Source organism: Empidonax traillii, unplaced genomic scaffold (assembly GCF_003031625.1).
Source record: "Empidonax traillii isolate 1590-97213 ecotype Southwest subspecies unplaced genomic scaffold, ASM303162v1 scaffold23:size2178997, whole genome shotgun sequence".
NCBI classification, from domain to species: Eukaryota; Metazoa; Chordata; class Aves; order Passeriformes; family Tyrannidae; genus Empidonax; species Empidonax traillii.
Window position 1 is genome coordinate 1,675,219 of NW_020955216.1, and position 25,802 is coordinate 1,701,020.

General features: G+C 64.2%; 6 protein-coding genes across 8 annotated transcripts; 2 read left to right on the plus strand and 4 right to left on the minus strand.

Moving 5' to 3' along the window:
* The first annotated feature begins 29 nt into the window (after window positions 1-29).
* PDF (peptide deformylase, mitochondrial) lies at window positions 30-1,118 on the plus strand. Its single transcript, XM_027903771.1, has 2 exons — window positions 30-643; window positions 927-1,118. Exons 1-2 carry the CDS (start codon window positions 97-99, stop codon window positions 1,082-1,084), a joined length of 705 nt encoding a protein of 234 aa, XP_027759572.1. The 5' UTR covers window positions 30-96; the 3' UTR covers window positions 1,085-1,118.
* Window positions 1,119-1,162: 44 nt separating this feature from the next.
* On the minus strand, window positions 1,163-5,543 carry VPS4A (vacuolar protein sorting 4 homolog A). The gene is made up of 11 exons (XM_027903758.1): window positions 5,429-5,543; window positions 5,009-5,120; window positions 4,772-4,919; window positions 4,599-4,660; window positions 4,247-4,366; window positions 3,971-4,127; window positions 3,184-3,332; window positions 2,985-3,066; window positions 2,671-2,890; window positions 2,427-2,567; window positions 1,163-2,072 (listed from the first exon to the last, which is right to left on the minus strand). Exons 1-11 carry the CDS (start codon window positions 5,447-5,449, stop codon window positions 1,971-1,973), a joined length of 1,314 nt encoding a protein of 437 aa, XP_027759559.1. The 5' UTR covers window positions 5,450-5,543; the 3' UTR covers window positions 1,163-1,970.
* A 1,870-nt stretch (window positions 5,544-7,413) lies between these two features.
* Window positions 7,414-21,967, minus strand: SNTB2 (syntrophin beta 2). Of its 2 annotated transcripts, XM_027903746.1 has the most exons (8): window positions 21,962-21,967; window positions 13,299-13,505; window positions 9,612-9,822; window positions 9,302-9,512; window positions 8,692-8,834; window positions 8,327-8,523; window positions 8,045-8,226; window positions 7,414-7,841 (listed from the first exon to the last, which is right to left on the minus strand). In XM_027903746.1, exons 2-8 carry the CDS (start codon window positions 13,465-13,467, stop codon window positions 7,749-7,751), a joined length of 1,206 nt encoding a protein of 401 aa, XP_027759547.1. In that variant the 5' UTR covers window positions 13,468-13,505; window positions 21,962-21,967; the 3' UTR covers window positions 7,414-7,748. The 2 variants fall into 2 exon arrangements, with proteins under 2 accessions (XP_027759547.1, XP_027759539.1); XM_027903738.1 differs by lacking the exon at window positions 21,962-21,967 and having other exon boundaries at window positions 13,299-13,770.
* Window positions 14,580-19,541, minus strand: UTP4 (UTP4 small subunit processome component). Its single transcript, XM_027903702.1, has 16 exons — window positions 19,313-19,541; window positions 18,882-19,073; window positions 18,699-18,783; window positions 18,510-18,599; window positions 18,188-18,396; window positions 17,881-18,052; window positions 17,710-17,801; window positions 17,211-17,307; window positions 16,957-17,021; window positions 16,746-16,862; window positions 16,392-16,551; window positions 16,052-16,158; window positions 15,719-15,814; window positions 15,349-15,534; window positions 15,151-15,261; window positions 14,580-14,806 (listed from the first exon to the last, which is right to left on the minus strand). Exons 1-16 carry the CDS (start codon window positions 19,469-19,471, stop codon window positions 14,690-14,692), a joined length of 2,055 nt encoding a protein of 684 aa, XP_027759503.1. The 5' UTR covers window positions 19,472-19,541; the 3' UTR covers window positions 14,580-14,689.
* CHTF8 (chromosome transmission fidelity factor 8) lies at window positions 19,836-21,191 on the plus strand. The gene is made up of 4 exons (XM_027903783.1): window positions 19,836-19,862; window positions 19,946-20,082; window positions 20,178-20,295; window positions 20,377-21,191. Exons 2-4 carry the CDS (start codon window positions 20,060-20,062, stop codon window positions 20,590-20,592), a joined length of 357 nt encoding a protein of 118 aa, XP_027759584.1. The 5' UTR covers window positions 19,836-19,862; window positions 19,946-20,059; the 3' UTR covers window positions 20,593-21,191.
* HAS3 (hyaluronan synthase 3) lies at window positions 21,362-25,324 on the minus strand. 2 transcript variants are annotated; one of them, XM_027903723.1, is made up of 5 exons: window positions 25,284-25,324; window positions 23,843-24,463; window positions 23,236-23,337; window positions 22,782-23,130; window positions 21,362-22,671 (listed from the first exon to the last, which is right to left on the minus strand). In XM_027903723.1, exons 2-5 carry the CDS (start codon window positions 24,461-24,463, stop codon window positions 22,214-22,216), a joined length of 1,530 nt encoding a protein of 509 aa, XP_027759524.1. In that variant the 5' UTR covers window positions 25,284-25,324; the 3' UTR covers window positions 21,362-22,213. The 2 variants fall into 2 exon arrangements, with proteins under 2 accessions (XP_027759524.1, XP_027759515.1); XM_027903714.1 differs by having other exon boundaries at window positions 21,362-23,130.
* Window positions 25,325-25,802: the final 478 nt, after the last annotated feature.

A 25,802-nucleotide genomic window follows, 5' to 3' on the forward strand; every position in this document is an offset into this window, starting at 1 on the left:
CCCCCCCCCACACCGGGCACAGGCCCCGTTTCCTGCGTGCACCGGGGCCGCCAGGGGGCGCCGTGCCGCCGCGGGTGCGCGCGCAGCCGGTGCTCGATGGCGGCGGCGCTGGGCCGGGCGGCGGGACGGGCCCGCCCGGCGCTCGCGGTTACCCCGTGCCGCGGGTGCGGGGACGGGGCCGCGGCGGGCTGGGCCCGGCGGGAGCGCTCCTACTGGCGGGCGCTGCGGCGGCGGGTGCTAGGCCCACCCGAGCCGCCCTTCGCCGCGCCGCTGCAGGTGGGAGCCCCGGTGCTGCGCGGCGCCGCCGCCGCCGTGGCCCCGGAGCAGCTGGGCGGCCCCGAGCTGCGGCGGCTGGCGGCGGCGCTGACGGCGGGGCTGCGGGGCCGGCCGTGCCTGGGGCTGAGCGCTCCGCAGCTCGGGGTGCCGCTGCGGGTGTTCGCCGCCGAGCTGTCGCCCGAGCGCTGCGCCCAGTACCCGGCGGCGCTGCGCCACGCACACCGCATCGAGCCCTTCCCGCTCCGCCTGCTCGTCAACCCCGCGCTCCGCGTCCTCGACACCCGCCTCGTCACCGCCCCCGAGGGCTGCGCCAGCATCCACGGCTTCTCTGCCTACGTCCCGCGGCACTGGGCTGTCCACGTCTCCGGTATGGACCGACCCTCCCCGCGCCGGGGTACTGCCCTGCCCTGTCCCGGGTGGGACCCCGCATCTGCCACTCTCACCCACCACACTCTCAGGGTCCCACGGTTCCCCCAGTATACCCCCCTCTTACATGGTCCCCTCCATTCCCACACAATCTCCCCATTCTCTCATGGGTCCTTCCAATTTCACACAAGTCCCCTACTCTCACATGGATCCCCTTTTTAGCCCCCCAATCACCCCCTCACCCCAGTCCCCCCCAGCTCCCCAACAAGTTCCCCTGGCAGCAGGCGTGGACGAGGTCGGGGTGCCGGTGAACTGGGAGGCGACGGGCTGGGCCGCCCGCATCATCCAGCACAAGATGGACCACCTGGATGGGATCCTCTACATTGACCGCATGGACCCCCGCACTTTCACCAACGTGGGCTGGATGGAGTTCATGGACTGACCCCACTGTGCCCATTCCTCCCCCACTGTGTGGCGCAGGGTGCCAGCCCTAATCCTGGAAAAAGAACCAGCATGGAGCCACAGCCCAGGGGCTCCCACTGAGCTTTATTGCAGCCAATACAGACCTGTGGCCTCAGTGTGGCTCTGGCCCTTCCTGCCCACCAGCACCCCGAACTCAACGTGGAGGGCAACTGGGAGGTCTAGCCTGCTCCCCGGGCACTGGAAATCACTTCATGAGTCTAGGAACAGCCTGCTGCCAGGGCCGTGCTGGGGAAGGGTGAGAAAATCTCTCCCTCTGGGCCTTTGGGGCACATGGGCACAGCATAGGGGGCACCTGGGTGGAGCTGGGGGGTCAGTGGGGCTTAGCCCTTGGGGCCATGGGTGGCTGGGTGGGTGTTATTGGCTGGTGGCTGCTCCAAACAGCCCCTGCTGTAGGCACAAATCTCTAGGATGACTGGAGCATGGGGAGCCCCACACACGCCTGGGGACAGGCAGAGGCCTTGGTCCTGGGGCAGTGCATTTTGGGGGTGGGGGGCTGGGCTGGGCCCCCCAGTGCGGGCAGAGCCTTGGGGAGCATCTGGGTGCCAGCTGAAGCTTTTGGATTGTTTTTATTTTCATATAAACAAGACAGAACCCAAAGCAGCATTAATTTAAAAAATAAAAAAGAGCAAGAAGAGTGGGTTTTAGCCAGAGGGGCACCCAGCTGCCCAGGCCATGCTCAGACCCGCCCCCGTAGTGTGAGCCCCCCGGGCTGTGTCCCCGCGCCCACTGGGCGCTGCAGTGCGATGGGAGGGAGTGAGCGAAGATGAGTCGGTTTGGCACGCCCGGGGAGGGGGGGCAGAGCAGGGCCCGTGGCTGCCCCAACCCCACACCCCCCCATGCCCCCCTCAACCTTCCTGTCCAAAGTCCTCCGTGAATTTCTTGACCTTGAGGAGATCCTCATCATTGACGGTGGGGCGGGTGGTGGCCAGCGAGCGCAGCATGTCCGACTGCAACACAGATGGGGGGGCACACGAGTCAAACCAGGGGCACGGGTGGGGACCCTCCTGGCACGGCAGTAGGGCAGCTCTGCCCTTGCTGGCACCTTTGCCCCATGGTAGCAGCACTGGCTCTGCAGGTGGGAGCTGCCTAGAGGACCCAAGGCCCTTTCCTGGCACCCAGCTCTCCTTGGGAAACTCAGCACCACAAGAGGGTAGACTAGAGGCTGTGCCCACCTCCAGGAGCCACAGCACTGCCTAGCCTTTGGCCTGGAGGAGGAAGAGGGAGCTGGTTGGGCCTGAGCCACAGCATTGCTGTGCCAGGCTGGCAGGTGCCCAGCTCCACATGCCAGAGCTGACACTCACCATGCAGACAATGGGCTCCATCAGCTTGTCACTGGGCACCTCCATCCAGGTCATCTCGATGGCCCCAGGGTCACCGGGCGAGCACGGTGTCAGGAGATCATCCAAGACAACGCCGGGGGTGGTGCGGGAGGGGCCGCGGACCTGCACAGAGCCAGGGGCAGTGGGATAGTGCTCAAGGCAGGACAGCAGCCACGGGGCACCCCCCACCCTGGGGAGCCCCCCTGAGCAGAGCAGCCCTGCTCACCTTCTTGAAGTGCGTGGCCGACTGAACCTTGCGCACAGGCTGCATGAGGGCATCCCGCACGATGATGCTGATGTCGGCCCCCGAATAGCCATCAGTCTTGCGGGCGAGTTCCTGGATGTTGGCATCCGTCAGGGAGTGCGGGGTGTTGCCCAGGTGCAGCCGGAACATCTGGGCCCGCGCTGCCTCCTCGGGCAGTGGGATGTAGATCCGCTTCTCAAACCTGGGGGTGAGGGGGACGAATCCCACTATGAGCCCCTGCCAGCCCTGCTGGGAGCTGGGGGGCTTGGAGCTGGAGGGCTGTGTGTCCTGCTCACCTTCTCCTGATGGCTGAGTCCAGCACCCAGGGGATGTTGGTGGCACCCAGCACCAGGATCCCATCGCTGCTGTTTCCCACACCTGCAGGCAGATGGCTCAGAGTAATCCCCAGGGGTTCTCTGAATCCCCAGCTTCTGCCTGGCCCATCTTGCTACCCCCACCACCCTCCCAGGACCCCCGTCCCGGGATTCCACCCACCTTGCATCTGCACCAGGAACTCAGTCTTGATGCGACGGGCTGCCTCACTCTCGTTCTCGTTGCGGGAGCCGCACAGTGAGTCCACCTCATCGATGAAGATGATGGAGGGCTTGTGCTGCCTTGCCAGCTCAAACAGGTTCCTCACCAGCCTGGGAACAAAGCAGGGGATGGGTCCCCACTCAGGGACCCTCCCCAGCGTCCAGTACCCATGGCAGCCCCAGGGTGAGGAGCCCCAGGTTCCTCCTACCCCGAAAACCCTGCACTGCCAATGAGGCACAGCCCCTCAAGGGGTCTGCTCTCCCCTGGGAACCTGCTCAGGATTAAAAGTTTAAATACAGAATGTTAGAAATTAATTGTGTAGAGCTAAGTTTAACTGTAACTTGGTCACACCTTGGCACTGTTTGGTGTAGGTAAACTGTACATGAACTCTAAGCATGGATAGCTGAGCAGGGGAGGGAACAGACAGATGGGAAACTTTCAGATATGGCGGAGACCCTGAGGGCCCCAAGACTGCCCCAAGCTAGAGGATGAGAATGGAGAAAGTTTCCAATGAGGTCTTAGAAGACCCCAGCCCACTAATCGCCATTGGACCGGGAGGTGTGTGAAGATGGGGGGCACAGGCTGTGAGGGGATAAAGGCCCTGGGATGGAGTTCACCTCTGGAGGAACCAGCTCCCAACACTTCATAAACAGCCCCGTAACTGGGGTTCACTGATGCTAGTGGTTCCTGCCCCAGACCAGACTAGCCTCGAGCCAGCCTCAGCCCCACGTCCCTGCTGCCAACTTACTTCTCACTCTCCCCTAGCCACTTGGACATCAGGTCGGAGGATGACACAGAGAAGAAAGTGGAGTTGTTGGCCTCGGTGGCCACAGCCTTGGCCAGGTAGGACTTGCCAGTGCCAGGCGGCCCAAAGAGCAGGATCCCGCGCCAGGGCGTACGCTTTCCTGCGGCAGAGCCCAGCCTCAGGACACACCATCCCCACACCTGGATCCACACTGGGATCATCCAGGGCGTGGGGGGGTGTCACCTCCTTCACAGCCCCTCCCCACTGCCACGGCCTCACCTGTGAACAGGTGTGGGAACTTGATGGGCAGGATCACGGCCTCCTTCAGGGCTTCCTTGGCTCCCTCCAGCCCAGCCACGTCACTCCACCGCACGTTGGGCTTCTCCATCATGATGGCACCTGTGAGGGGACAGCTCTGCTCACACAGGCACCTAGAGCTGGCAGAGCCAGAGCCCCTGCCCCTCCCTACACCTCCCCTGGGCACAGCTGACGATTTTGGGGTGGCCAGACCGCAGCAACACACCCCTGGAACACAGTCCCACACCTGCTCCCCTTCCCACAGCCACCCCTCTGGTAGCCATGGGGGACCCCCTCCTCAACCCCAGCAGGTGAGCCCAGTGTGGCACCTCACCCATCAGCTGCTCTTGCAGCTTCTTCTTCTCAGGGTTCTCACCCTCGCTGTCACTGTCACTCCTGAGGACAAGGGACAAGGATTAGGAGGGGGACGGGCCCTGGTGTGGCAGCAGGGCCCTGCCAGCTTTGTGGTTGCGCAGGGGGTCCCTCGCCCCCCGGCTCCTCACGCACCCCTTGTTGTCATTCTGGGCTTCCTTGACTGGCCTCTTTCCGTGCTTGTCCTTGCTGCGCAGGTACTCCTTCAGCTTCTCGGCCCGGTCCAGGTACTGCACACACTTGGCTCGGATGCTCTCCTTGGCCTTGTCACTGTGAGCCTCATCTGCAGGGACCCCCAGGAGTCACCGTGAGCCCCCGGAGCCCCCCGAGCACCGGCGTCCCCGGACCCCCCGCCCCCGCGGCCGGTCTCACATTTGATGGCGTGCAGGAAGTACTCCACGGCGTGCTGGTACAGCCGCAGCGCCTCCTCGTAGTTCTTGGCCTTGTCCTCCTCGGTGGCTTTGGTGACCAGGTCGATGGCTTTCTGCGCGGAGGCAGCGCCGTGAGCACCGGGCACCGGGGCCTGGCTGCAGAGCCCCTCCCCACCGCCAGCACCGGCAGGTCCCGCCCGCATAGGGCCCTTCCGCGGCGCCCCGCTCCCTCCCCGCCGCGCCGGCACCGGGTCTCGGCAGGACGAGGCAGCCCCGGCAGAGTCGGGCACCGGGGCCGGGTGAGGCCTACCCCCGGCCGACACGGCGCCGGGCCCGGTGCGGCCTGCTGGCAGTGACGTGCAGAAGCCCGGCGCGGGGGCGCGCGGGGCGGCGCGGGTGGAGCCCCGTGGCCGGTCGGTACCTGCAGGGTGGACGTTGTCATCGCATCGCCCGGTGCGGCCGCTCCGGCGGCTCCGTGACGGCGGCGACGGCGGCGGCGGCGGCAGCACCCACTGCGCCTGCGCCTCCTGCCGGCCCCGCCCTGCCCCGCGCCCCCTGCCGGCCCCGCCCGGCACTGCGCCCCCTGCCCGCCCCGCCCACCAGGGGGCGTGGCACCGTGTAGCCCTGCCCACCTGACATGTGTACAGCCTATTGGGGCGTGGTCTCGTGTAGGTCCGCCCACTGAGCTCGCGGGTGCGCGCACATCCGGCCCCAAAATGCATGTGTGTCTATCTTCTGTGTGTGTCTGTCTGTCTGTGTCCGTGCGTCTTCCTGGCTGCATGTTTATGTGTTCATGTGTGTCTGGGTTCATGTGTGCATGCCTGTGTCTGTGTGTGTGTGTGTGTGTACCCACTGACCACACACACATGGACACACCCCCCCACACCCTCTGCACGTGTGTGCACCCACAGACACCCCCCAATGTTGTGTACTCACAGACACGCACACACACGAACACGCGCAGACACCTGGACACACTCACTCTCCCCATGTATGGGCACCCACAGACACACCCACAAACACCCCCATCCCAAACACTCGGAGTGCACGTGGACAAGTTCACACCCATGTAGGCGCCCCTGCACATGTACTCTCTCATGTGTGTTCGTGTGTGTGTACACGCCCACCGTGCAGTTGCACCCATGTAACACCCCCTGCCCTGTGTCCTCCATGTGCACACCCCCACACTGCCCAGGGGTACAGGATAGACCTGCACACGCACACACAGACACATCCCCACACCACCACACGTGCACATACAGTGTGTATATACCCACACACACACACACACCTCCCCTCCCCAAATACCTGCTCGTAGCTGTGCTACTGTTGAGCCCACCTGTCCCAGAGCTGAACTGGCCCCACTGCCCCAGCTGCTACTGCTGAAAGTCGCTCCATTCACCCCCCGAAATCCCAAAGAGCTCCCACCCCAGCATGCCCAGAGATCCCCCCATTCCCTCCAGAAATCCTCCCCAGAGGCTCTCCCAGGATCCCCAGAGACAACCCCCCAGCCCTCCCAGAGAACCCTAAATCCCCCCAGTAGCCCCACACCAGACAGTCTCCCTTGCACTGGCCAGCCCAGCACAGCTGACCCCTCTCTCCCTGTGTTGTGCTGCGAATTAATTGCCCCCCCGGCAGACACACACACTCTGACAACACTCCTGTTCCTCCTAGCCCCCAGGCACCCCTAGAATGAGACTCAGAGTCCATGGAAAAGGCAATCTGATATAAATAGCGATTTACAAAGAATACAAAAATAGAAGAGGGGGCAGCACCTCATGGGACCCCACGGGACCCCCCGGCCAGTGCAGCTCCCCCAGAAGCAGAGAACTGTGCAGGAGTTTGGCTGGGGGAACCGGGGCCTCGGTGGGAGCGGGGAGCCCTGGGGGTCCTCCTCTGGCACTGCCTGGGACCCCCCAGCACCCCAGGGCACAGAAACTGCCCTTAAGGAGGAAGAAAAAGTACAAAAAGCGAAAGTGCATCAATCTACGTGTCCTGCCCCCAACCCGTGGGGACCCCCCAGGGATGGGGGGCACAGGCAGCAGTGGCTGGGGTGGGGACAGCCCCAGGGGGGGCTCTGGCCCCCCTGCCCAGGGCAGATACACGGCGTTTTTCTGGCTTTGGGAGGTTTGGGGGTCACTGCTGGGCAGCAGCAGGGGGTGTGGGAGCTGAGCCCCAGGGACCAGCACCCCAGGCCCAGGCACCCCCTCTGCACCCCTGAGTGTCCCCCATAAGACAAATGTGTGTGTGTCCCCAGAGCAGGGCACGGGGACCCCTCATGCAGCAATGGGGGGGGTCCCACAGCCCCAGCTCTCCCCCAGGTGGGGACAATGTGACCCTCTTGGAGGAAGCCCCCCAGACTGGCCCCCCGTGATGTGGGCTGGGGAGTATGGGGGGTCCCCCAGATATGGGTTGGGGAGCACCAGGGGTCCCCACCAGGTGTGAGGGCCAGGTTGGCCACCCTCCAAGGCACAGTTGGTGAGATCAGCGATGGCTTCAGCCCCAGGGGGGTTAAAGCTGGTGTCTGTACTCCAACACCCCGCTGGGGCATTGGGAGGTTTGGGGGTGCTGGTGTGGGGCAGGAGGGGCTCTTTCCCCACCTTGGCAGCCATCCTGCTGCATTCCTGGAGACTCCCAGGGCAGGGATCCCAGCCCCAGCAAGGCACTGGTGGGGCAGGAGAGGTTGGGGGTCCCTCTGTGACCCCTGGCTGGTTCCTGACAGCGTAGGGGACCCGGGGCACCTACGCCAGCAGCCCCATGCGGGTGACTTTGGCTGAGAGGAAGGTGTGCAGGACGAAGACAATGGGTTTGGGGCAGGAGTGCAGGTCCAGTGCCTGGGGAGAGATGGAGAAGAGTGTCAGCCCCACACACTCAAACAGTCCCCTGCACGGAGGGCACCACATGGTAGGGAACCCCAACCAGCCAAACCCAGCGGGTCCAGGCACCTGGGGACACTGAAGGGTTGGGGGGAAGCAGGAACCACCCCTGCAGGAAAACCCCATAAACAAAGGGGTGAGACTGGCTGCCCACTCCTCACCAACTCCCCCTCAGGGCCTCCGAAATCCAGGTAGAGAGTCCTGATGCCGTCGTCTGCTGACATCTTCAGCCGCTCATAGGGGTAGCGGAAGAGGACGCTGGTGCCCGGCTCCTCCCTGGAGATGGTGAATCCACCCTCGTAGTGGATGGAGAGCTGGACCTCCTGCCCACCCAGCGTGCAGCCTGCAGGCACGGCCACCGTGAGACCCTGCCCCCCTGCCAAGCCCCATGGCCCCGGGACTGTGGGAACGTGGGATCTCTGGGTCCCCCCAGCAGCACTCACCCACAGTCACCTCCTTGATGAGCTCGGCGGCAGCGTGGCAGCCCTGCACCAGGACACGCGTCCAGGCCGAGAGGTCCCGGTGTGTCTCCACGCGGAACACGTGCATCTCCACGCCCTGGCGCGACCCCGTCCGTGTGGCGAAGGTCAGCTCCGAGCCCAGTGCAGGGGAGCGGCGCCCAGAGCCTGAATGGACCAGCCTGGAGGGTGGGACACGAACGGACGGGGAGAGTCAGGGGTGCCATGGCAGTACCAGCACCCTGGCACCGCATGCCCATCCAAGCTTTGGCGTTTCCCCCTGCTCTAAGAGGTAGAGCCACAGCTTGGCTGAGGGGCACCGGTCCCCAAAGGGATCCAGCCCAGCCCACCTGGTGGCCACCAGTGGGTAGCTGTGGCAGGGGGAGGCCCAGGCATCCCTGGTCCAGGGCATCCCGTCGTACAGCAGCAGGTCCTTCTCTGTCACCGCCATGAGCACCGGCCGCCACTGCTGCCGCCCACCGTCCAGCCGCACCTGCCGGGCACGAGGGCACTGTGAGGGGCACCATGTGCCTGCCACTGCCTGGGCACCCCAATCTATGCACCTGTGCCCAGACGGACCCCAACCCAGAGGCTCCACACTGACAGGATCTCGGCAGCATCCAAGGTGCTGCCATCCTCTGTCATCTATGATTCTATCCTGGCAAACCATGCCAGGAGCAGCCCCCAGGGGTCCTGCTCACGGCCCACCATGCCTGGGCCAGCTGCAGCTATCGGGCAGTGAATTCATGGAGAAGGGAGTATCTCCAGATAGGAAATCCCAGTGCAAGGAGGGGCTTAGGGCATGGGAAGCACTGTCATTACCAGAGAGCAGAAGGGAGAGCGGTAGTCAGTGCCCAGGCTGGGATCTCTGGCTGCATCCACAGCCCCAGTGAATCTTCGGCACACCGTGTTGGCACTGCCATGCCCAGGAACATCTCAGCACACCCCATTGGCATGTACCTGCTCAGCCAGCCAGGCAATGTGCTTCACCTCCCGGCCACCGGCTGTGGGGCTGCCAGAGCCCAGTGTGGCGTTGAGCTCAGCCAGGACCTGTGGCAGCAGCGCAGTGATGTTGGCGTGCAGAGCACTGAACCAGGCGTGGGCCGTGGCCGTGTCCCGGCACCGCAGCACCAGTGTGTTCCGGCTGTCTGGTGAGTGCAGCTCAATCAGCCTGTGAGGGGACGGGGATAGGAAACAGGGTGGGATATCGGGACAAGGTGCGGGGGGGGATATTGGCACACCAGCACCCACCAGCAGCCCCTGCCCTCACCTGTTCTCCAGGTCAGGCATGCTGAGGTTCCGGGCAGCAAAGCACATCTTGAGGGGGATCACCTTGCGGTCACGGGGCCCCTGGTGCTGGGGGGACCCTGAGTCCTCACTGCCACTCAGGCTGGGGGACTGTGGGGCCACCCCCTCCCATGGCAGGTCCGACACCAGCGACGGTTTCTTGATGTAGGGGGTCACCTCTCGCATGAACTTCACTGAGGGGGTAGTGGGGAGGACAGTCAAGGCTGGGCAGGGTCCTGCACCCCAGTGCCATAGCCCTGTGCCCTGGGGAAGCTCTGTGGGGTGACATGTCCTCCCTGCAAACACCAAGGCTTGGGGAAGTCCTGAGTGAAGGACGGTGCTGGCAGCTCATCCTGGTGCCGGCGTGGGTGTAGGAAGGGGAAGGCAGCACAGGACAATGGTGCTGGGCAGGAGGTCAGGCTGCAGCCCATCCTGGTCCCATCCTGCCCTGGCGCTGCCGGAGCAGCTAGGACTGCGCCCGCCAAGTTTCCAGCACCACAGGCAATGCCGGCGGCTGACCTCGCGCTGCCGCTCACGCCCCGACGGCAGCCGGCCTCCAGAGGGTGTGCAGCCAAGACATCCCGGCTCCACGCGCCTCTCCAGACCGGGAAGGAAGGAAGGAGGCACCAGCTCCAGCTTCTGCTCCCCCTGGACTGTCCCACCCCAGCACCACCCCGCTGACGTTAGCCCTGGACCCCCGCCCGGCTGAGCCCCGGCAGCCAAGGCCAAGGGAGGGACGTGCTGGGGACAGAGAAGGGGCAGCAAGAGGGAAAACCAAACCCAAACAACAAATAGGCTGTAATGCCTGGAAAGTGAGTGGTGAAAGGATCCGTGGAGCCGGCATGACGCCACAGCCAGGCCTGCTGGGGTGGGAACCACAGTGGCGGTGGGGCCCACGTCATGCCGCCGCCAATCCCCTGCTGTGGGTCTGCTGGGCGGGAAGGGGGAGCAGGGATGGGAAGGAGGGATGGGGAGTGGGCAGGAGACACCAGCCCCCCACCCTCACACTGGCTCTGCTGAGCCGCCATGCTGCCACGAGGTGCCTGTCCTTGCTGTGAGCAGCACAGGAGTTAATATTAGCTGCCGCCACACTGATCCCGGGATTACCGCCGTCCCCGCACCTCTAATCCTGCCGCTGGGCCGGGCAGGGCAGGCAGCGCCACGGGCAGCGGCACGGCCGGCAGCTCCCGCCGCGGGGCCGCTCGGCAGATGTTTGCCAGATGTGGGCAGCTGCCTCCAGTGCTGAGCGGGAGCTCAGCCCATGGGGGTTCCAGCCCACAGTGGCGTGACCCCGCGGTGCCAGCGCTGACTGCAACAGAGCCCTGGAGCCAGGAGGGTGAGAGGCCAAGCTGGGCAGTCAGCGGCACCAGAGCCTGAGTGCTGTGCTGGGGCACTGCCGGAGGAGCGTGGGCTCCTGCTGGTGACTGGGACTGGTGGAAGCTCAGGATTGTGTCTGCCAGTGGGGATGGCAGCAGCCATGGCTCCCAGTTTTCAGTGGGACATATCCATGGTGCAGGCAGGAGCATAGAGCACCTCATGCCAGTGGGCATGAGACTGGCAGTGGGGCGGTGGCATCTGCAACCACCCCTTCTACTTCTGGCAAGCTGGTGGCTAGCACACAGCTGCCCCAGCACAGCCACTGCTGCCCTGGCACAGCCACTGCTGCCCCTACACAGCCACCCCAGCACAGCCACTGTCACACAGTTACTGTCACCACGGCACAGCCACCCGAGCACAGCCACTGCTGCCCCGACACAGCCACCCCAGCACAGCCACTGCTGCCCCACCTACGCGCTCACCACAAAGGAAACCCAGCTGTCACCTGCACCCCTCGCCCGTCCCACCGCAGGAAGGCGTCTGCTCTGGCTGCACGGCAGTGCTGGGTTCACACAGGCCCCACTGGGACGAGCCCCCTGCCTCCAGCAGGGAACACCAGCGAGGTGTTCCAACACTTGTGCCCGCCCATGCCCTTGGCAGTGCTGTCCGAGGCCAGACCTCGCCCACAGCTTCCCCAGGGGCAGAAGGGCTCCCTTTCCCCAGGGCCACAGAGCACGACATGGGCCTGTAGGCACCTGGGGGGAGGCCCCTGGCATGGGACCTATGGCAAAACCCAGCACCCCGGATAGGTAACACCAGCCCCACTGAGGTGCTGAGACAGGGCTGACACTCCCATCTCCACCACTGGCACAGGGCTCAGGAGAAGCCTTAGCACCTGCCGGGGTGATCACGGCTCCAGGGCTGGTAAGGAAGGACAGGGCTAGATGGCACAGCCGATGTCCCCCCAGCTCCCCTCTAGGGTCACTGATGCCAGCTGGACACTGGACAGTCCCATCACAGCCATCAGACCAGCAGTGCCCAGTTTCAGTGGGAAGGGAAAGGAAGGGAAAGGAAGGGAAAGGAAGGGAAAGGAAGGGAAAAGAAGGGAAAGGAAGGGAAAGGAAGGGAAAGGAAGGGAAGAGATGGTTGCTGCAGTGCCTATGCCCGTGGCGGAAGCGAGGGACAAACACGCCACAGGGCTGGAGGCTCCTGAGGGACAGGATCAAACAGCCGGGTGGCGTGAGGAAGGACGCGGTGGATCCGGCATAGGGTCCCATGGGGATTCTGGCTGCCTCTGCTGGTGGCCATGGCCCAAGCACCAAGCCCAATGCTACATCTCCACCTCAGCCCCCACAGCACCCCAGCCATGGCTAAGCCACCCCATGGCAGCTGTGCCCACTCCAGGGAGCCCACCCATGTCCCCTTGTGCTGGCACAGTGTGCCGGGAGCAAGCAGGCAAGCAGCAGCACCATCCCCATGCTCAGCGCCCGACAGGCATTGTGTCTGTGGAGCAGCATCACACACTGGAGGACAGATGGACGTGCCAGGACACCAGGACAGTGTGTGTAGCACCACGGACCTACATGGGCCACCCTGACCTCCGTCACAGGGGGCTCGTGTCCTCGCAGTGCCCCATGGCACAAGCCCCATGCCGCGCCAACAGGCTGGGCAAGTCCTGCCTGAGCTTGTCGGGCTGCCGGGAACAGGTCGGGCAGGAGCCGGTGGCTCTGTCAGGCCGGTCTCGAGCTGGCTGTGCCGTGGGCACGGGGACCATGGGGACACAGAGCCTGCAGGGACACGGAGCCCACAGGGATGTGGGAAGACCCAAACCAAACCCCGAGGCCATGGCCCTCTCTGGGGAAACTCACCCACCCTGAAGGTTCCATCACCAAAGAGAGGGGACACCCTGTCCAGGGGGACACCACAGCCAGGGCACCCCAAGTCTATCCGGGGGAACCCCAGGTCTATCCCAAGGGATCCCAGGTCTGTTCTGTGGGGACACAGTCAGTGGAGATGTCCCGTCCTTGTCCCCAGCTGTTAGGGGTCCCCACCCCGCCGCAGAGGGAACACTCCGACCAGGGAGAGGACACCCCCAGTCCCTGTCCCCGTGCCAGAGGGGGCACACCGGGGTTGGTGGTTTCGGGGACACACACACACGTGCCGGGACTCTGGGGTGAGGGGAGTGGCGTCCCGCACCCGGAAAAGGGACCCAAGGACGGTCGGGGAGCCCGGTGACAGCGGCAAAGGGGTGTGTTGGGACCCGGTAACGGCGAGGGGAGCACCGGGGGGATGGGGTAGCACCGGAGGCCCGTACGGGGGATTCGAGGGGGTGAGGAGGGGGTTTAGGCGTTACCTTCGAGGATGACCTCTCTGCCGGCTCTCTTCAGCGCCTGCACGGCTTGATCGTGGGTGGCATCGCGGAGATCGACGCCGTTCACGGCGAGGATGGCGTCGCCTAACTGGAGCGCTCCGCTCCTCTCCGCCGCCAATCCCGGGAAGATCCGTGAGATCAGCACCGGCATCCGATTCTCCCGACCTCCCTTGATGCTAATCCCGAGCCCTCCCGCCTCCGCTTTCACCACCCGCACCCTCCTCACGCAACCGGGTGCCGCCGCCGCCGCCGCCGCCGCCTCCGCGTTGCCGTTCACCACGCCGTTCACCACCGATGCATCCCCGGCGCCCGGTTCCGCCGTTAGGCTCAGGGTCTCCCCGGTCAGTTCCGCCGACACGCGGACCCAACGTTCCCGGAGGAGCAGCTCCAGCAGCCCCGTTTTACAAGCCCGGGTCCACACGGCCATGCCGTCGCAGCCGCCGCCGCCGGTGGTCACCGGGAGAAGGGGCGGGGCTTCTGTAAGGGGTGGGGCTTTCTCCGCCCCGCCCCCGCCCGCATGGCGCGCTGCGGTAGGTTCGAGGGGACGGGGGGACGGGGTGGGGACGCCCCGCCCACCCCACCGGTGTGACCAATTGCGTGGGAGTGGGCGTGGGGGCCACGCCCCCGCGCGCCATGTCTGGAGTTGTGATTTATTTCGCGCGCTGCGATTTATTTCAAGCGTAGCTAACTTCCCCCTCCCCTCCCCTTTCGCTTCACGTCTCCTTCATTCCCAGGGGATCTCAAACTTCTTTCCCTCCATCTTTAGGGAATGGGGTTTCCCGGCCCCCACGCAACATCCCACAGAGCCCCATCCCGAGGCTTCCATACTCCAGGTGGCACCCACGGAACCTTGTCCTTAGTGAATGAGGCTCCACAGACACCCATTCCTAAGGAAGGAGGCTCCCCTGCCCCATGCAGCATCCACAGATTGCATCCTTATGGAATGAGGCAGCACCCACAGACTCCCCCCCATCCTTAGGGAATAAGGCTTCCCCACACCAGGCAGCACCCACAGAGTCCCGTCCTCAGGGAATGAGGCTCCCCTGTGCCACACAGCACCCACGGACCCACAAAGCTGCTGGGGGGAGAGAGAGAAGCCAGCGTTGGGATTAGACACTGACAGGGATGAAGTTTGGAATTTGGGGTGTCACCTTGTCCCCGCAGCTTTGAAGAGGAGAACCAGAGGGATAAAAGGATCAGGGTGACAGGGTGGTTTGACAACAGGGAGTCTCACATGGCACGGATGAGCCCTGAGCCCGGATCTGTACAGAACAGAGAGGTTTTATTCCTACAGCACCCTAAGAAAATTTCTACAGTGTCCCAGAAAAGCAACACAGAGACAGTTCCTAAGGCTGGAGCAGCCTGTTCCACTCTCAGGTGCCAAATTTCTTCTGTTGGACAGGCAGAGGCAGCTGGGTTTTGAAGTCCATGATGGGTCGTTCCACCACAACAAGGGAGTTCTCGTCCAGCAGATCCGCAAAGAGCAGGGGCTGCAGGGCAGGATGTGGGAATCACAGAATCATGGAATACTTTGGGTGAGAAGGGACTTGAAAGACCGTCTTGCTGGCAGGGACACCTTCCACCAGCCCAGGCTGCTCCAAGCCCTGTCCAACCTGGCTTTGGACACTTCCAGGGATGGGGCAGCCACAGCTTCTCTGGGCAACATGCACCAGGGCCTCACAGGCACTCCCCTCACAGGGAAGAATTCCTTCCCAGTATCCCATCTAACCCCGTTCACTGTCAGTGGGAAGCCACTACCCCTTGCCCTTTGTCCAAAGTCCCTCTCCAGGACCTGAACACCCTCCTGACCCGGCTCCTCGGCACCATTACCCACCTGGAACTTCTTGCAGATCTTGAATGCATGGAGCTGCCGCTTCCTGGCCGTCTCTGGGAGCTGTTTCAGGGTGCTCTGGTTCATCAGGGGGGTGCTGTCATCAGGCAGGGGCTGTGGGTAGCAGGCATGGCCCAAGTCAGTGCTGTCCAGGCCACCACCCCTCCCTCAGGGACAGGCCCTGGGCACCCCAAGGCTCACCAGGGACTTGTCCAGGACGCAGAACAAGTAGGTGTCGTGGAGCAGGATGTGCGAGGGGTTCTTGGGATTGAAGGTGATGTGGGTGATGGGCGTGTCCCGCTCCAGCCAGCAGCGGTGCAGTCCCCGTCTCTGCACCGTGCGGCTCCAGGCTGTGTACTGCTGCTCGGGGATGCTGAACTCCACCAGCTGCACAGGCACAAGGGGGGACACGGGGCAGCTCAGGGGCTCTGCTCCTGCCTGGCATCACCCCCACACCAGCATACAGGCAGCTCCAGCAACAGCCAGATAGGTCCAGAGCCGGTCTGGAAAGCCCTGAGGGCAGGGACAGGATCAGGGCCAAGAGGGCTGAACGGGGTGAGCTCCTTCCTACCTGTTGGTCCGAGTAGGCAATGACGAGGTTGTTGGTGCTGGGGTGGATGGCGAGGGCTGACACTGCACAGCTGTAGCTGGGCACCACGCAGTGATGCTGCAGGAAGGACAGTGTGCTGATGGGACCCACCGGGGCTGCCTCTGATCCCTCTCCCCACACACCCATCCCCAAAGTGGAGCCCCCAGGGCCACCTCTGACCCCCATTCCCAGACACCCACCCCAGCCCTGCTCCGGGGACACAGTGATGGCTCCCAGGGAGGGGCCCTGCCCGCTAAGCCTCCTGCCTCCTGTCCCTCAAGGCAGGGGGGCAGCAAGGGTCACTTCTAAACCCACCTTGAAGCTTTTCAGATTGTAGACATGGATGGCCCAGTCCCCACTGACAGCTGCCAGCCAGTGCCCATCTGTGCTTGGCGCCAGCAGGTAAACAGCCTCGGAGCACCCTGTGGAGACCCTCCAGCTGTAAGAGGTGTTGGAGCCCCACATCCCATCAGGGGACACCCAGACCCACATTCCCCCTGCCCATCTGCTGCCAGGTCATGAGGGTGGCTCAAACACCCACAGGAAGGACCCACACACAACCCATGACATGAAAGAGGAACACACATTCCTCTCTACACCCACAGTGGGGAGGGGACACAGATGCCAGGGACCCCCAGCTTCCCTCAGCCCACACCTGAGGGTGGCCGAAGCGTGTGCAGGTGTTTGCAGCTTCCCGGCTCCAGCAGCTGGAGCACATGGACAGATCCTCGAGCAGAAGCGACGAAGAGGCTGTTGGAGTCGGCAGAGAACTGGAGCTGATAGGCTGGAAGCAGCAGCTTGGGCACTTTGGGGACCTGGGATTGGGGAGAACACAGCCCTGGCAGCCACCCCACTGCTACCAGTGCTCCCTACATATGACACTGGCCATGACAACCACCCGAGGACATACCAGCCCACCAGGACCCCAGTGCCACCTACCGCTGTCATCACCGTGACACTGACCATGCCATCCCCCCGTGACCCTGCAGCCCCCTCCACCCTTCCTGACCTTCCTAAGGCTGATGCCGTCGCAGCGCACGCGGTACAGGTGGAACCGGGAGGCGGTGCAGTAGCCGAGCCAGGTGCCACAGGGTGAGACGCAGCTGCAGTAGATGTGCTCTGGGCCCTGGGAAAGCCGCAGGGTTAGAGAAGCCCGGGGGGACTCCCAGAGCCACCATGTGCCTCTCTCCAAGGGGGACCCCTGACCCGCTCTGCCCTACCTTGCTCTTGAGCTGCACGAGGTGTTCGGGCATGCGGCACAAGGGAAGGACCTCGCCATCCTTTCCTGGGACGAGAAAGCACACGGAGCATCAGTGATGGTGGGAAAACCACAGAGGTCCTGCTGGGCAGCTAGGGATCCTTGGGGGAGTAACCAGACCCTTCCCTGAGGTACAGGACAGCTCAATCCCAAAATTCTGGGGCAGCAAAGGCTCTGCCACAGGGCCAACACTGGAGAGCTGCACCTGCAACTCACCAGTCTCTCTAGTGGAGCCAAGTCTCCAGAGCTCCAGGTGCTGGGAGAACTGGAAGAGGAGCAGCCGGGCCTTCCTGGCACAGGAGACAAGACGTCGCTGTGCGGAGAAACAGGCAGGATGTCATGGAAATGGTCAGGCTGTCATGGACCCACAGCCTGGTACAATGGGCTGAGGCACCACCAACACCCTGGGGTGCTGGAGACTCCAAGGTGGGGAAGAACAGGCTCCATAGGATAGGAGCCTGGAAATGGAAACCTGGTAGGACCAGCAAGACCAGCTTGCCAACTTCTCCCATTCTTTGCAGAAGCCTCCAGACGTACCAGGTCCAAGGAAGAAGATGCAATGGGTCAGGTAAGGGACCCAAGTGGCAGGGAAGGGACCCTGTCAGAGCAAGGAGGGCACCCAGAGGGGAAAGGAGATCCAGCTTCTCCTGTCGAAAGATCCAGCCCTGCCCACCTGCCCTATCAGCCACAAGACACCACTCTAAGTGTCACTCACGTGGGGAAAGGTGAATTTTCGGAGCACTGCATCGTAGCCCTTCTTCTGCACCTTCTCCATCAGCGGGCGGATCACTAGCTGGGCATCCAGGCCTGGAAGCCAAACAGGGATCAGCCAAGCCGGTACCAGGAAGGGAGATCCAGCCTGTCCCGGTGCCCCTGGCAGTCCTACCCCCAGAGATGAGGGCAGTGGGGCTGTGTGCCACGGCCCGCACATCATGGCTGTGGTGCTGGAAGGGCTTGGTCCGCACCCAGCGCTTCTCCGATCCACCCAGCTTCACCGGCAGCAGCTGCAGCTGGTAGGTGGCTCCAGTCGAGGTACCCACGACAATGCTGTCCTCTTTCTGGGGACAAAAACAGGAATGGGGTTGTGGGAGCAGACTGGGAAGAGAGGGAGTGCACCATCGGGAGGGACCGAGCCTGGCAGCTCCTGCCACAGACTCCTGTCAGCTGAGGGAGGACATGGGGATCTCACCAACCTCTGCCACGGCCAGCGAGAGCACAGCCGAGGTGCTGACAGCGTGGGACTCTGCCAGCGTGCCCTGCTGCCAGTCCCAGAACTGTACCCTCCCAAAGGAGTCAGCGGTGACCACAGTGCCTCTGGAGAGGAGGGCGATGGCCCAGACCACGCACTCGCGCTTCACCTTCTCCACGTGGTAGTTCACCATGATCCTCTGCACAGTCTGACCTGCACGTGGAGGACAGTTGGGGTGGCCAAGGATCCCCCTAGAGCACAGGGGGCCGATGGGTGCTGGCAGTGCTGTAGGGCAGGCCAGGGTCACCCCCTGGGGCAGGAGGTACCTGAAGCGATGTCAATGATGCGGAAGACATCGATGGAGCCAGCGGCGATGTGGGTGTCTGAGGGGTGCCAGGACAGGCACAGCACACGACCTGGGGAAGGAAGCTCCAGGTGTGACCCCACAGGCTCAGAGCCCCTCGGTCACTGAGACATCAGGGAGGACAAAGGGACGGTGCTGCTGCCCGACTCACCTTTCCGCCTGTCCAGGTTCCGCTCGAACTGGATCCCTCCAGGAACGACTTGGAAGATCTTAACAGAACCGTCCTCGCAGCCGATCTGCAGGAGGTCGGGATCAGCCCGGCGGCACGGGAGGACCCCTCTCCCCTGCCGCCGCTCCCGGTGCCGTTCCCGGTGCCGTTCCCGGCGGGACTCACCGCCAGCTGGGTGCCGGTGCTGTTCGCCGCCATGCTCCAGATGGGCCCCCCGCCGCCGTCGGCCCCGCGGGCCGCGCTCAGCCGGGACAGGTCGTATTCGGTGATGTCCCCGCTGAGCCCGGCCCCGAACAGCCGGTCCCCGGCAGCCCAGCATAGCGACTCCACCGCCCGCGCGTCGTGCCCGGGGATCACCTGCGGAGGGGCGGGCGTCACACCCCGGCACGGCCCAACAGAGCCCGGTACAGCCCCTGTACGGCGCAGTGCGGATCGGCAGGGCCAAGTAAAGCCCGGCGCAGCCTCGGCATGGCCCGGTTCGGCTCGGTACAGACCCAGTACAAGCTCGGTACGGGCCCGGTACAAACTCGCTGAAGCCCAATACGGCTCGATACAGGTCCAGCACGGCCCGGTTCGGCCCGTGCCGGCGCCCTCACCTTCTCCTGGTAGTAGTTGGCGGCGAAGTTGTACACCTCGACGGCGCCGTCGGTGCGGGCCAGCGCCAGGCGGGAGCCGCGGGGTTGGCAGGCGAGGCAGCGCACGCCCGCGGGCACCAGCCCGAAGAATCGCACCCGGTGCACCTCGAACTCGCCCATCGCGCCCGGCGGCCCCGCTCCGATCCCGCTCCCGGCCCCGCTCCCGGCCCCGCTCCGCCCCACGTGCGCGCGGCACCGGAACCGGGGCTGCCCCGGGGCCGCACGTGACCGGAGGCGGAAGCGGCGGCGCGGCGGGAGATTCGCGGCGGGTGCGGGAACGGCGGGAGCGGCGCGGGGGGAGAGGGGCGGGGGCGGTCCGGGCCGGGCGGAGAGGGTGAACGGGAGGAAGCCCGGCCCCCGAACGGCCCGGCCAGGCCCCGCCGCACCGGCGCCGCTGGAGGGCACCAGCGCCTCGCTCAACCGGGCAGCGACACCGGGGCGTTGCGGGGCACCGCGTGGGGGGAGTCTGGGCGTGGGGGGCTGCAGGGCCCGGGGAAGGAGTGGGTCTACGGTCTGGCCAAGGGGGGCTGTGGGCCCGAGGGGGCTACAGGACCCGCCTGGGGGTAATGGGTGGATCTGTGGGGCCCGGGAAAGGTCTGGACATGGCGTCTGTGGGGCCCATGGGCAGGAGCTCAGCCTGGGCACCCCAGGGTAGCAGGCCCTGCCCCACACTCTGCCTGTGTCTCTACAGCTCCCCCAGGACCTGACATGGTGCAGATCGTCATCTCCAGGTGAGACCCCTGGGGTCCAGCCCCTGCAGGCCTGTGCCTTGGCACGGACAGGCCCCGAGTGACCCTCCATGGGTGACCCCCTGTCTTTCCTACAGCAGTGGCACCGGGGCCCTGGCACAGTGGGTGCTGGTGGAGCTGCAGGGCGAGGTAGAGCCCCGGCAGAGCGGGAACCTGGCCGGGAGCCTCCTAGGAGATCTGCACTACACTTGCGAGGTGAGGCAGGTGGCACTGGGGTCCCCCCTGGGGACCCTGGACAGCCTGGCCCTGCCCACCCTCACCCTCCGCTCTCCCCAGGGCATCCCTGTGCTCATCGTGGGTCACCACATCCTCTATGGAAAGGTGGTGCAGCTGGAAAAGCCATTTGCTGTGCTGGTGAAGCAGGCAGGAGCCCCCCAGCCCAGCCCTGGGGAGCCACAGGGACACTACACCGTCACCGCCCTCATCAAAACCAAACTGCTCTTCAAAACCCGCCCCAAGCCCATCATCACCCACGTGCCCAAGAAGGTGTGAGGGGGATGGATGGGGGCTGTGAACTTCATTCTGCTGCTGGGAAGAACATCAAGGACTGAGAAAGATCCAGGACCTCATTCCTGTCCTGAACAGGGAACACTCAGGGTGCTGAGTTCTGTGTCTGGGCATCCAGAGCCCTTCCTGCGTCACTTGTCCCCTCAAAACGACTCTTTTTCTGAGAGCCACAGACCATGTGGGTCTGTCCAGGGAACCTGGTTCCTGAGGGGCAGGAACCTCCTGTGAGCCCATGCAGGGGTGTCCTATCTAGGGGCTGCCCTCAGTGGCTGGATTCAGCAGTTCTCAGGGACTCATGGAGGTGCCAGGGTGGAGAAGTCCCCCTCTACCCTTCCCTGCATCTGTGGGGATACCAGTGCCAGACAGGGACTCAGTCCCAATCTCCCTCAAATCAGGGCAGAGGGACCAGGACCCCTCCCCACAACACAGCACACATCTTTGATGCGAGTCTTTATTTCCCCAACTCCATCAGGATATAAAAACCAGTTTTTTCCCCTAAAATATGAAAAAGATCCCCCTGGCAGGTTCAAAAATAAATAGATTTACAAACCATCCATAACAATACCAAAGAGCTACAAAAGTCTCCTAAAAAACCTTGTATTAAATTAAACAAAAAACAGCTAAAAGCTCCACTGTAGAAAGGAGTTTTCATCCAAGTCCTGAAAAAAAGGACCCAGAGGTGAATTCCTTTGGGAGGGGAAAGGTTAGGAAGCACCTTGCCTAAATCCCAGCGTCTTCCTACTGCTGGGAAGGCAGCAGGGTGGGAATGATGGGGCCATGAATTGGCCAGAGCTTCACCACAGCCCCTCTGGGGGTAGTGCTCCACACAACCCATAGCTCCCCCCATTTTCCCAGTTTCTCCACACCAGGATTCCTCCATTGGCTCTTTGGCAAAGCTGAAGGGTCCTGCTGCCCTCCTGGAGCAGCCAGACCCCTCCCCAAAAAGGGCTGGAGGGGCTCCCCGTGGGTACGTGCCCGCACGCAGCCGTGGGGCAGAGGCAGCACCATCCAGCAGTGCTGGCACCGCACAGACAGACACAGCGTGTCCTGGGTTTGGGAAGTGCTGTAGCACCGTGGAGATGGGACTGAAATCCCTGTAAAAAGCACCGAGAGGTGGAAAATTCTGGATTGGGGTGGGGGGAGCGCAGCCAGCAGCGCTTGGCACCAGGATGCTCCATAGGGCACAGCAGGGATGTGGCCGGTGGCACCCAGCAGGGTGATGGGCAGCCCTGGTTCAGCTTCTCCACAGCCAGCTTGGGATGGAGAAATGATAAGGAAAAAAACATATTAATAAAAAAATTAGCAATATTTCAAGATTTGCTGAGAAATGCCAAGGGGTGGGAGCGCTCAGCACTGCCCATTGGCTCTGGGATGGGGAAGAGGGGGCTGGGGGTAGTTACCCTGGCACTGCCCACCACCTGGTGGCTTAGTGATGGGGGAAGAGGGGACCTAGGATAGTTGCTCTGGCACATGGGGACACCCCAGCACTGCCCAGCACCTGGCACTTCCACCATCCTGGCTCCAGGATAGGGGAAGAGGGGACTGGGGATGATTGCTCTGGCACACAGGAACCCCCCAGCACATGGCACCACTCTGCGGTCAGACCTCAGTGAAGGCCAGCCCGCACTGCTCCTCCCGCTTGCCACAGCGGCGGGCGATGATGGCCAGGTAGAGGGCGAGCAGGGCCACCCAGTAGCAGGCGTAGAGGATGGCACCCGAAATGAGGAAAACCACCTCGGTCTCGCTGAAGAGGTCCTGGCTGTAGGCAGTGTAGGCCAGCCCACCCAGCAGCACTGCCACCCACACTGACACTGGCAGCAGCCCCACAAAGTTCACCACGATGGTGCGGCGGCCCGAGGTGCCCCAGCCCGATTTGTTGATGGTGGCGATGGCAAAGATCTTGGCAGGCAGCAGACTGGACATGTAGAGGAGAGCATAGAGGGACATGAAGATCATCTCGGCGTTGCCACGCAGGAAGCAGGCGTAGGTGGCCTTGATGACACCCACCAGCTGCACCGTCAACAGGAACAGGAGGATGTTCCAGATGCGACCACGGTAGAAGAGCTGGATGACGGTGGCAATGAGGAAGAAGGGGAAGAACCCAGTGACCACTGACTCGTAGGTCATCCAGAGGTGGTGCTTGTGGAACCACAGTGCGTTGTAGAGCCACTCACGGAAGTAGGACTTGCTCCAGCGGGTCTGCTGGTTGAGCCAGCGCAGGTACCGTGTGGGTGTCTCCGTCAGGCACTTGGAGCGAGCCGTGTACTTGGTCCGGTAGCCCAGGCTGAGCACACGGTTGGTGAGGTGCCGGTCGTCCCCGAAGCTGCACTTGCTGCCCAGGAAGGTCTGGTGGTACCAGTCCTCGAGGAACTGCTGCAGGAGGGTGTTGCGGTACATGCCCAGTGGGCCGCTGATGCACTGCACGCACCCGAAGTATGACTGGCACGCACGCTCCACGTTGAAGGCCATCCAGTACCGCACGCTGCTCAGGAAGGAGAGCCACGAGTCGTACTTGTTCAGGATCTGGAGAGGGGATGGATGTGAGCTCTGGCACTGCTGCAGCCCCCGACACTCCCAGCCCTGCCCTTGCCTCGCCGCCCTGGGGTGCCCTCCCTCACACAGGGGTACCTGCACATCGCCACCGACGCCACCGACATGGGGGTCAGCTTCCAGGATGCGGAGCATCTCGGCAGTGCAGGCGGGGTCCAGCACCGTGTCTGAGTCACACACCTGGGGGCAGAGGGAACGTCGAGCCCCGCTCCCGCCGCCCACATGCACCTGGCAGACAGCCCAGCCCACAGCCGGGCAAGCCCGAGCCTGGCGAGACCAGGCAGGGCCCTGGAGGCCGGCAGGCGATGGCAGGGAGTGGAGCACCCTGTGGTGCCTGGACACCACTGCCCCAAGACACCCATTGCGGAACTGATGGAGGACCTGTCCCAGCCACCCTGGGGACGTAGCACCCTGCACTGTGCTACGCTGTCCCAACCAGTGACACCATGCCAGGGCATGTGCTGAGGAGGTGATGTGGGACCCTTGCAGACAGAGCTTGACCCCTTGGCCACCCCAGTGCCAGTCACCCCCAGTGTCAGTGGCTCAGGGGCAGTGTATGGGGCCACATCCAGGCACCCAAGCGCTCCTGTAAGCTCCCAGGGCTGCTCCCATCCCACCCACAGCCCCTCTGCCCAACTGCAGTCAGGACACTCACTGCCCACGTCCCCCCAGCCCATGCATCCACCTGGATGTAGTCCACAGAGTCTCCGAGCGCCCGGAAGGCCGTGTACATCACCTCCCGCTTCCCGCCCCACTTCTGGAGGATGCAGGAGTAGGTGTTGCTGCGCACCAGCGCCTGGACATGGGCCAGCCCTTCCCGCAACCCGGCCTCCGTCTCCCCCTCGCCCTGTGCATGGAAGTTGCTCCTCCAGATGTAGCTGCCTGAGCGCTCGGAGCCCATTACGTCGTGGAAGATGTCCAGCATGTAGGTGTCATCAGGGCCGTTTCCATCCACCACCATCACCACTTTGAGGTCAGGGAAGGCGATGCGCTTGACAGAGCGCAGGCACTTCGTCAGGTAGTCGGGATCCTCCTGGAAAGCAGCGATGCAAAGGGCCACGGAGCGCCCTGGCCGCACCGGCCGCCCCTCGCCCCGCATGCGCCGGTGCTCCAGGAAGGCAAAGAGGCTCTGGATGAAGAGGTGCAGCCCCAGGATGGCCCCGTAGAGCCCGAAGGAGAGGTAGTGCTTCTCCGTATGGATGAACTGGTACCCTGTGACGTAGGCAGCCAGGATTCCCCCCAGCACCGCCACGGCAAAGAGGCTGGTCCCCACGACACGCAGGGCCGTGGAGAGGCTCCCTGGCATCTGAAGGAACACCAAGGAGCATCAGGAAAGGGACAGGGGGACATGCTCCCTACCAGGGCCCCCCATAACACAGAAGCTGGAAGACCCTGCTTCTTTGCTACCCGATGGCCACCCTGTCCCTTGCTGGTCACTGTTTTGGGGGTGACACCTTCCCAGTGTCTCCATGGGGCCAGATGTAGTGTGAGGGTCCCAAGCACCCCACCGTGCAGGGTGGCAGGTGAGGTGTGGAGGTCCCAAGCACCCCACAGTGCGCAGTGCCAGCACCCCCTGTCCAAGCACGGCTGCTCCCAAGCGATATCCGAGCTGGAGGACAGGGAAGGGCACAGGGACGCCAGGGACCGGGGTGTCCCCGGGGAAATTACAGCCACCCAAAGCCCCAGACCACGACGACTGCCTGTGGCGGGACCCCCGGCTGCGGGGATGGCAGCACCCAGATTCCCTCCCCGCGGCGAGATGGAGACGCGGGAACAGGCAGCGCGGGCAAGACGGGACTGCGGAGCTGCGCGCGGGTGCGGGCAGGGGGTGCGGGCATGTCGGGGGGTGCACGAGCACGTGCGGGGATGTGGGCAGGGCGCAGAGCCAGCCCCAGGAACACCCGTGCGGCCAGCAGAGCCCCTGAGCAGCCCCCCCAGCCTCTCCGCGGGGCCTCGCAGCCCCCGGCGCTCCCGACTCCTCCCGGTCCCACAGCCCCCGGCGCTCCCGGCTACCCGCTACCTCCGGCCCCGTAGCCCCCGGTACCGCCGCCGGTCTCGCAGCGCCGCAGGAGAGCCCCGAGCCGGACCAGAGGGGCCAGGAGGGAGAAGGAGGAGCCGGGACTCACCGTGTAGGTACCGGTACCGCCGCTCCCCACCCACCGCCGCCGTTGTGCGCCCAGCCCGGCCCGAGCGGCCCCTTTATACCGCGGCGGGGCCGGCACCGCCCGCAGCCCGCGGGGGCCCCGCCCGGCACCGGCACCACCGGCACCGCCCCCGGCACCGGCACCGGCACCGGCTCCGGCTCCGCCCGCAGCCACCGGGGACCCGCCCCGCACCGGCAGCACCTGGCACCGGCCCCAGCCCCGCACTGCGGGAGTGATGACCGGCACCACCGGTACCGACAGCACCGGCATCAGCGGCACCAGTGCTGCACCGGCACGGGCATCATCACAGGCACCGCAGCACAGCTGCTGCACCGGCAGCACCGACAGCGGCTCCAGTGCTGCACCGGAACCGGCATCACCCGCCACCGGCATCGGCGCAGCTCCACGGGCCAGGGATCGGTCACTCCATTTCCCACCGCCCCGTTCTTGAGTCCCTCTTATGACACCCACGTGTCACCTCCCTGTGTCACCCTGTCCTCC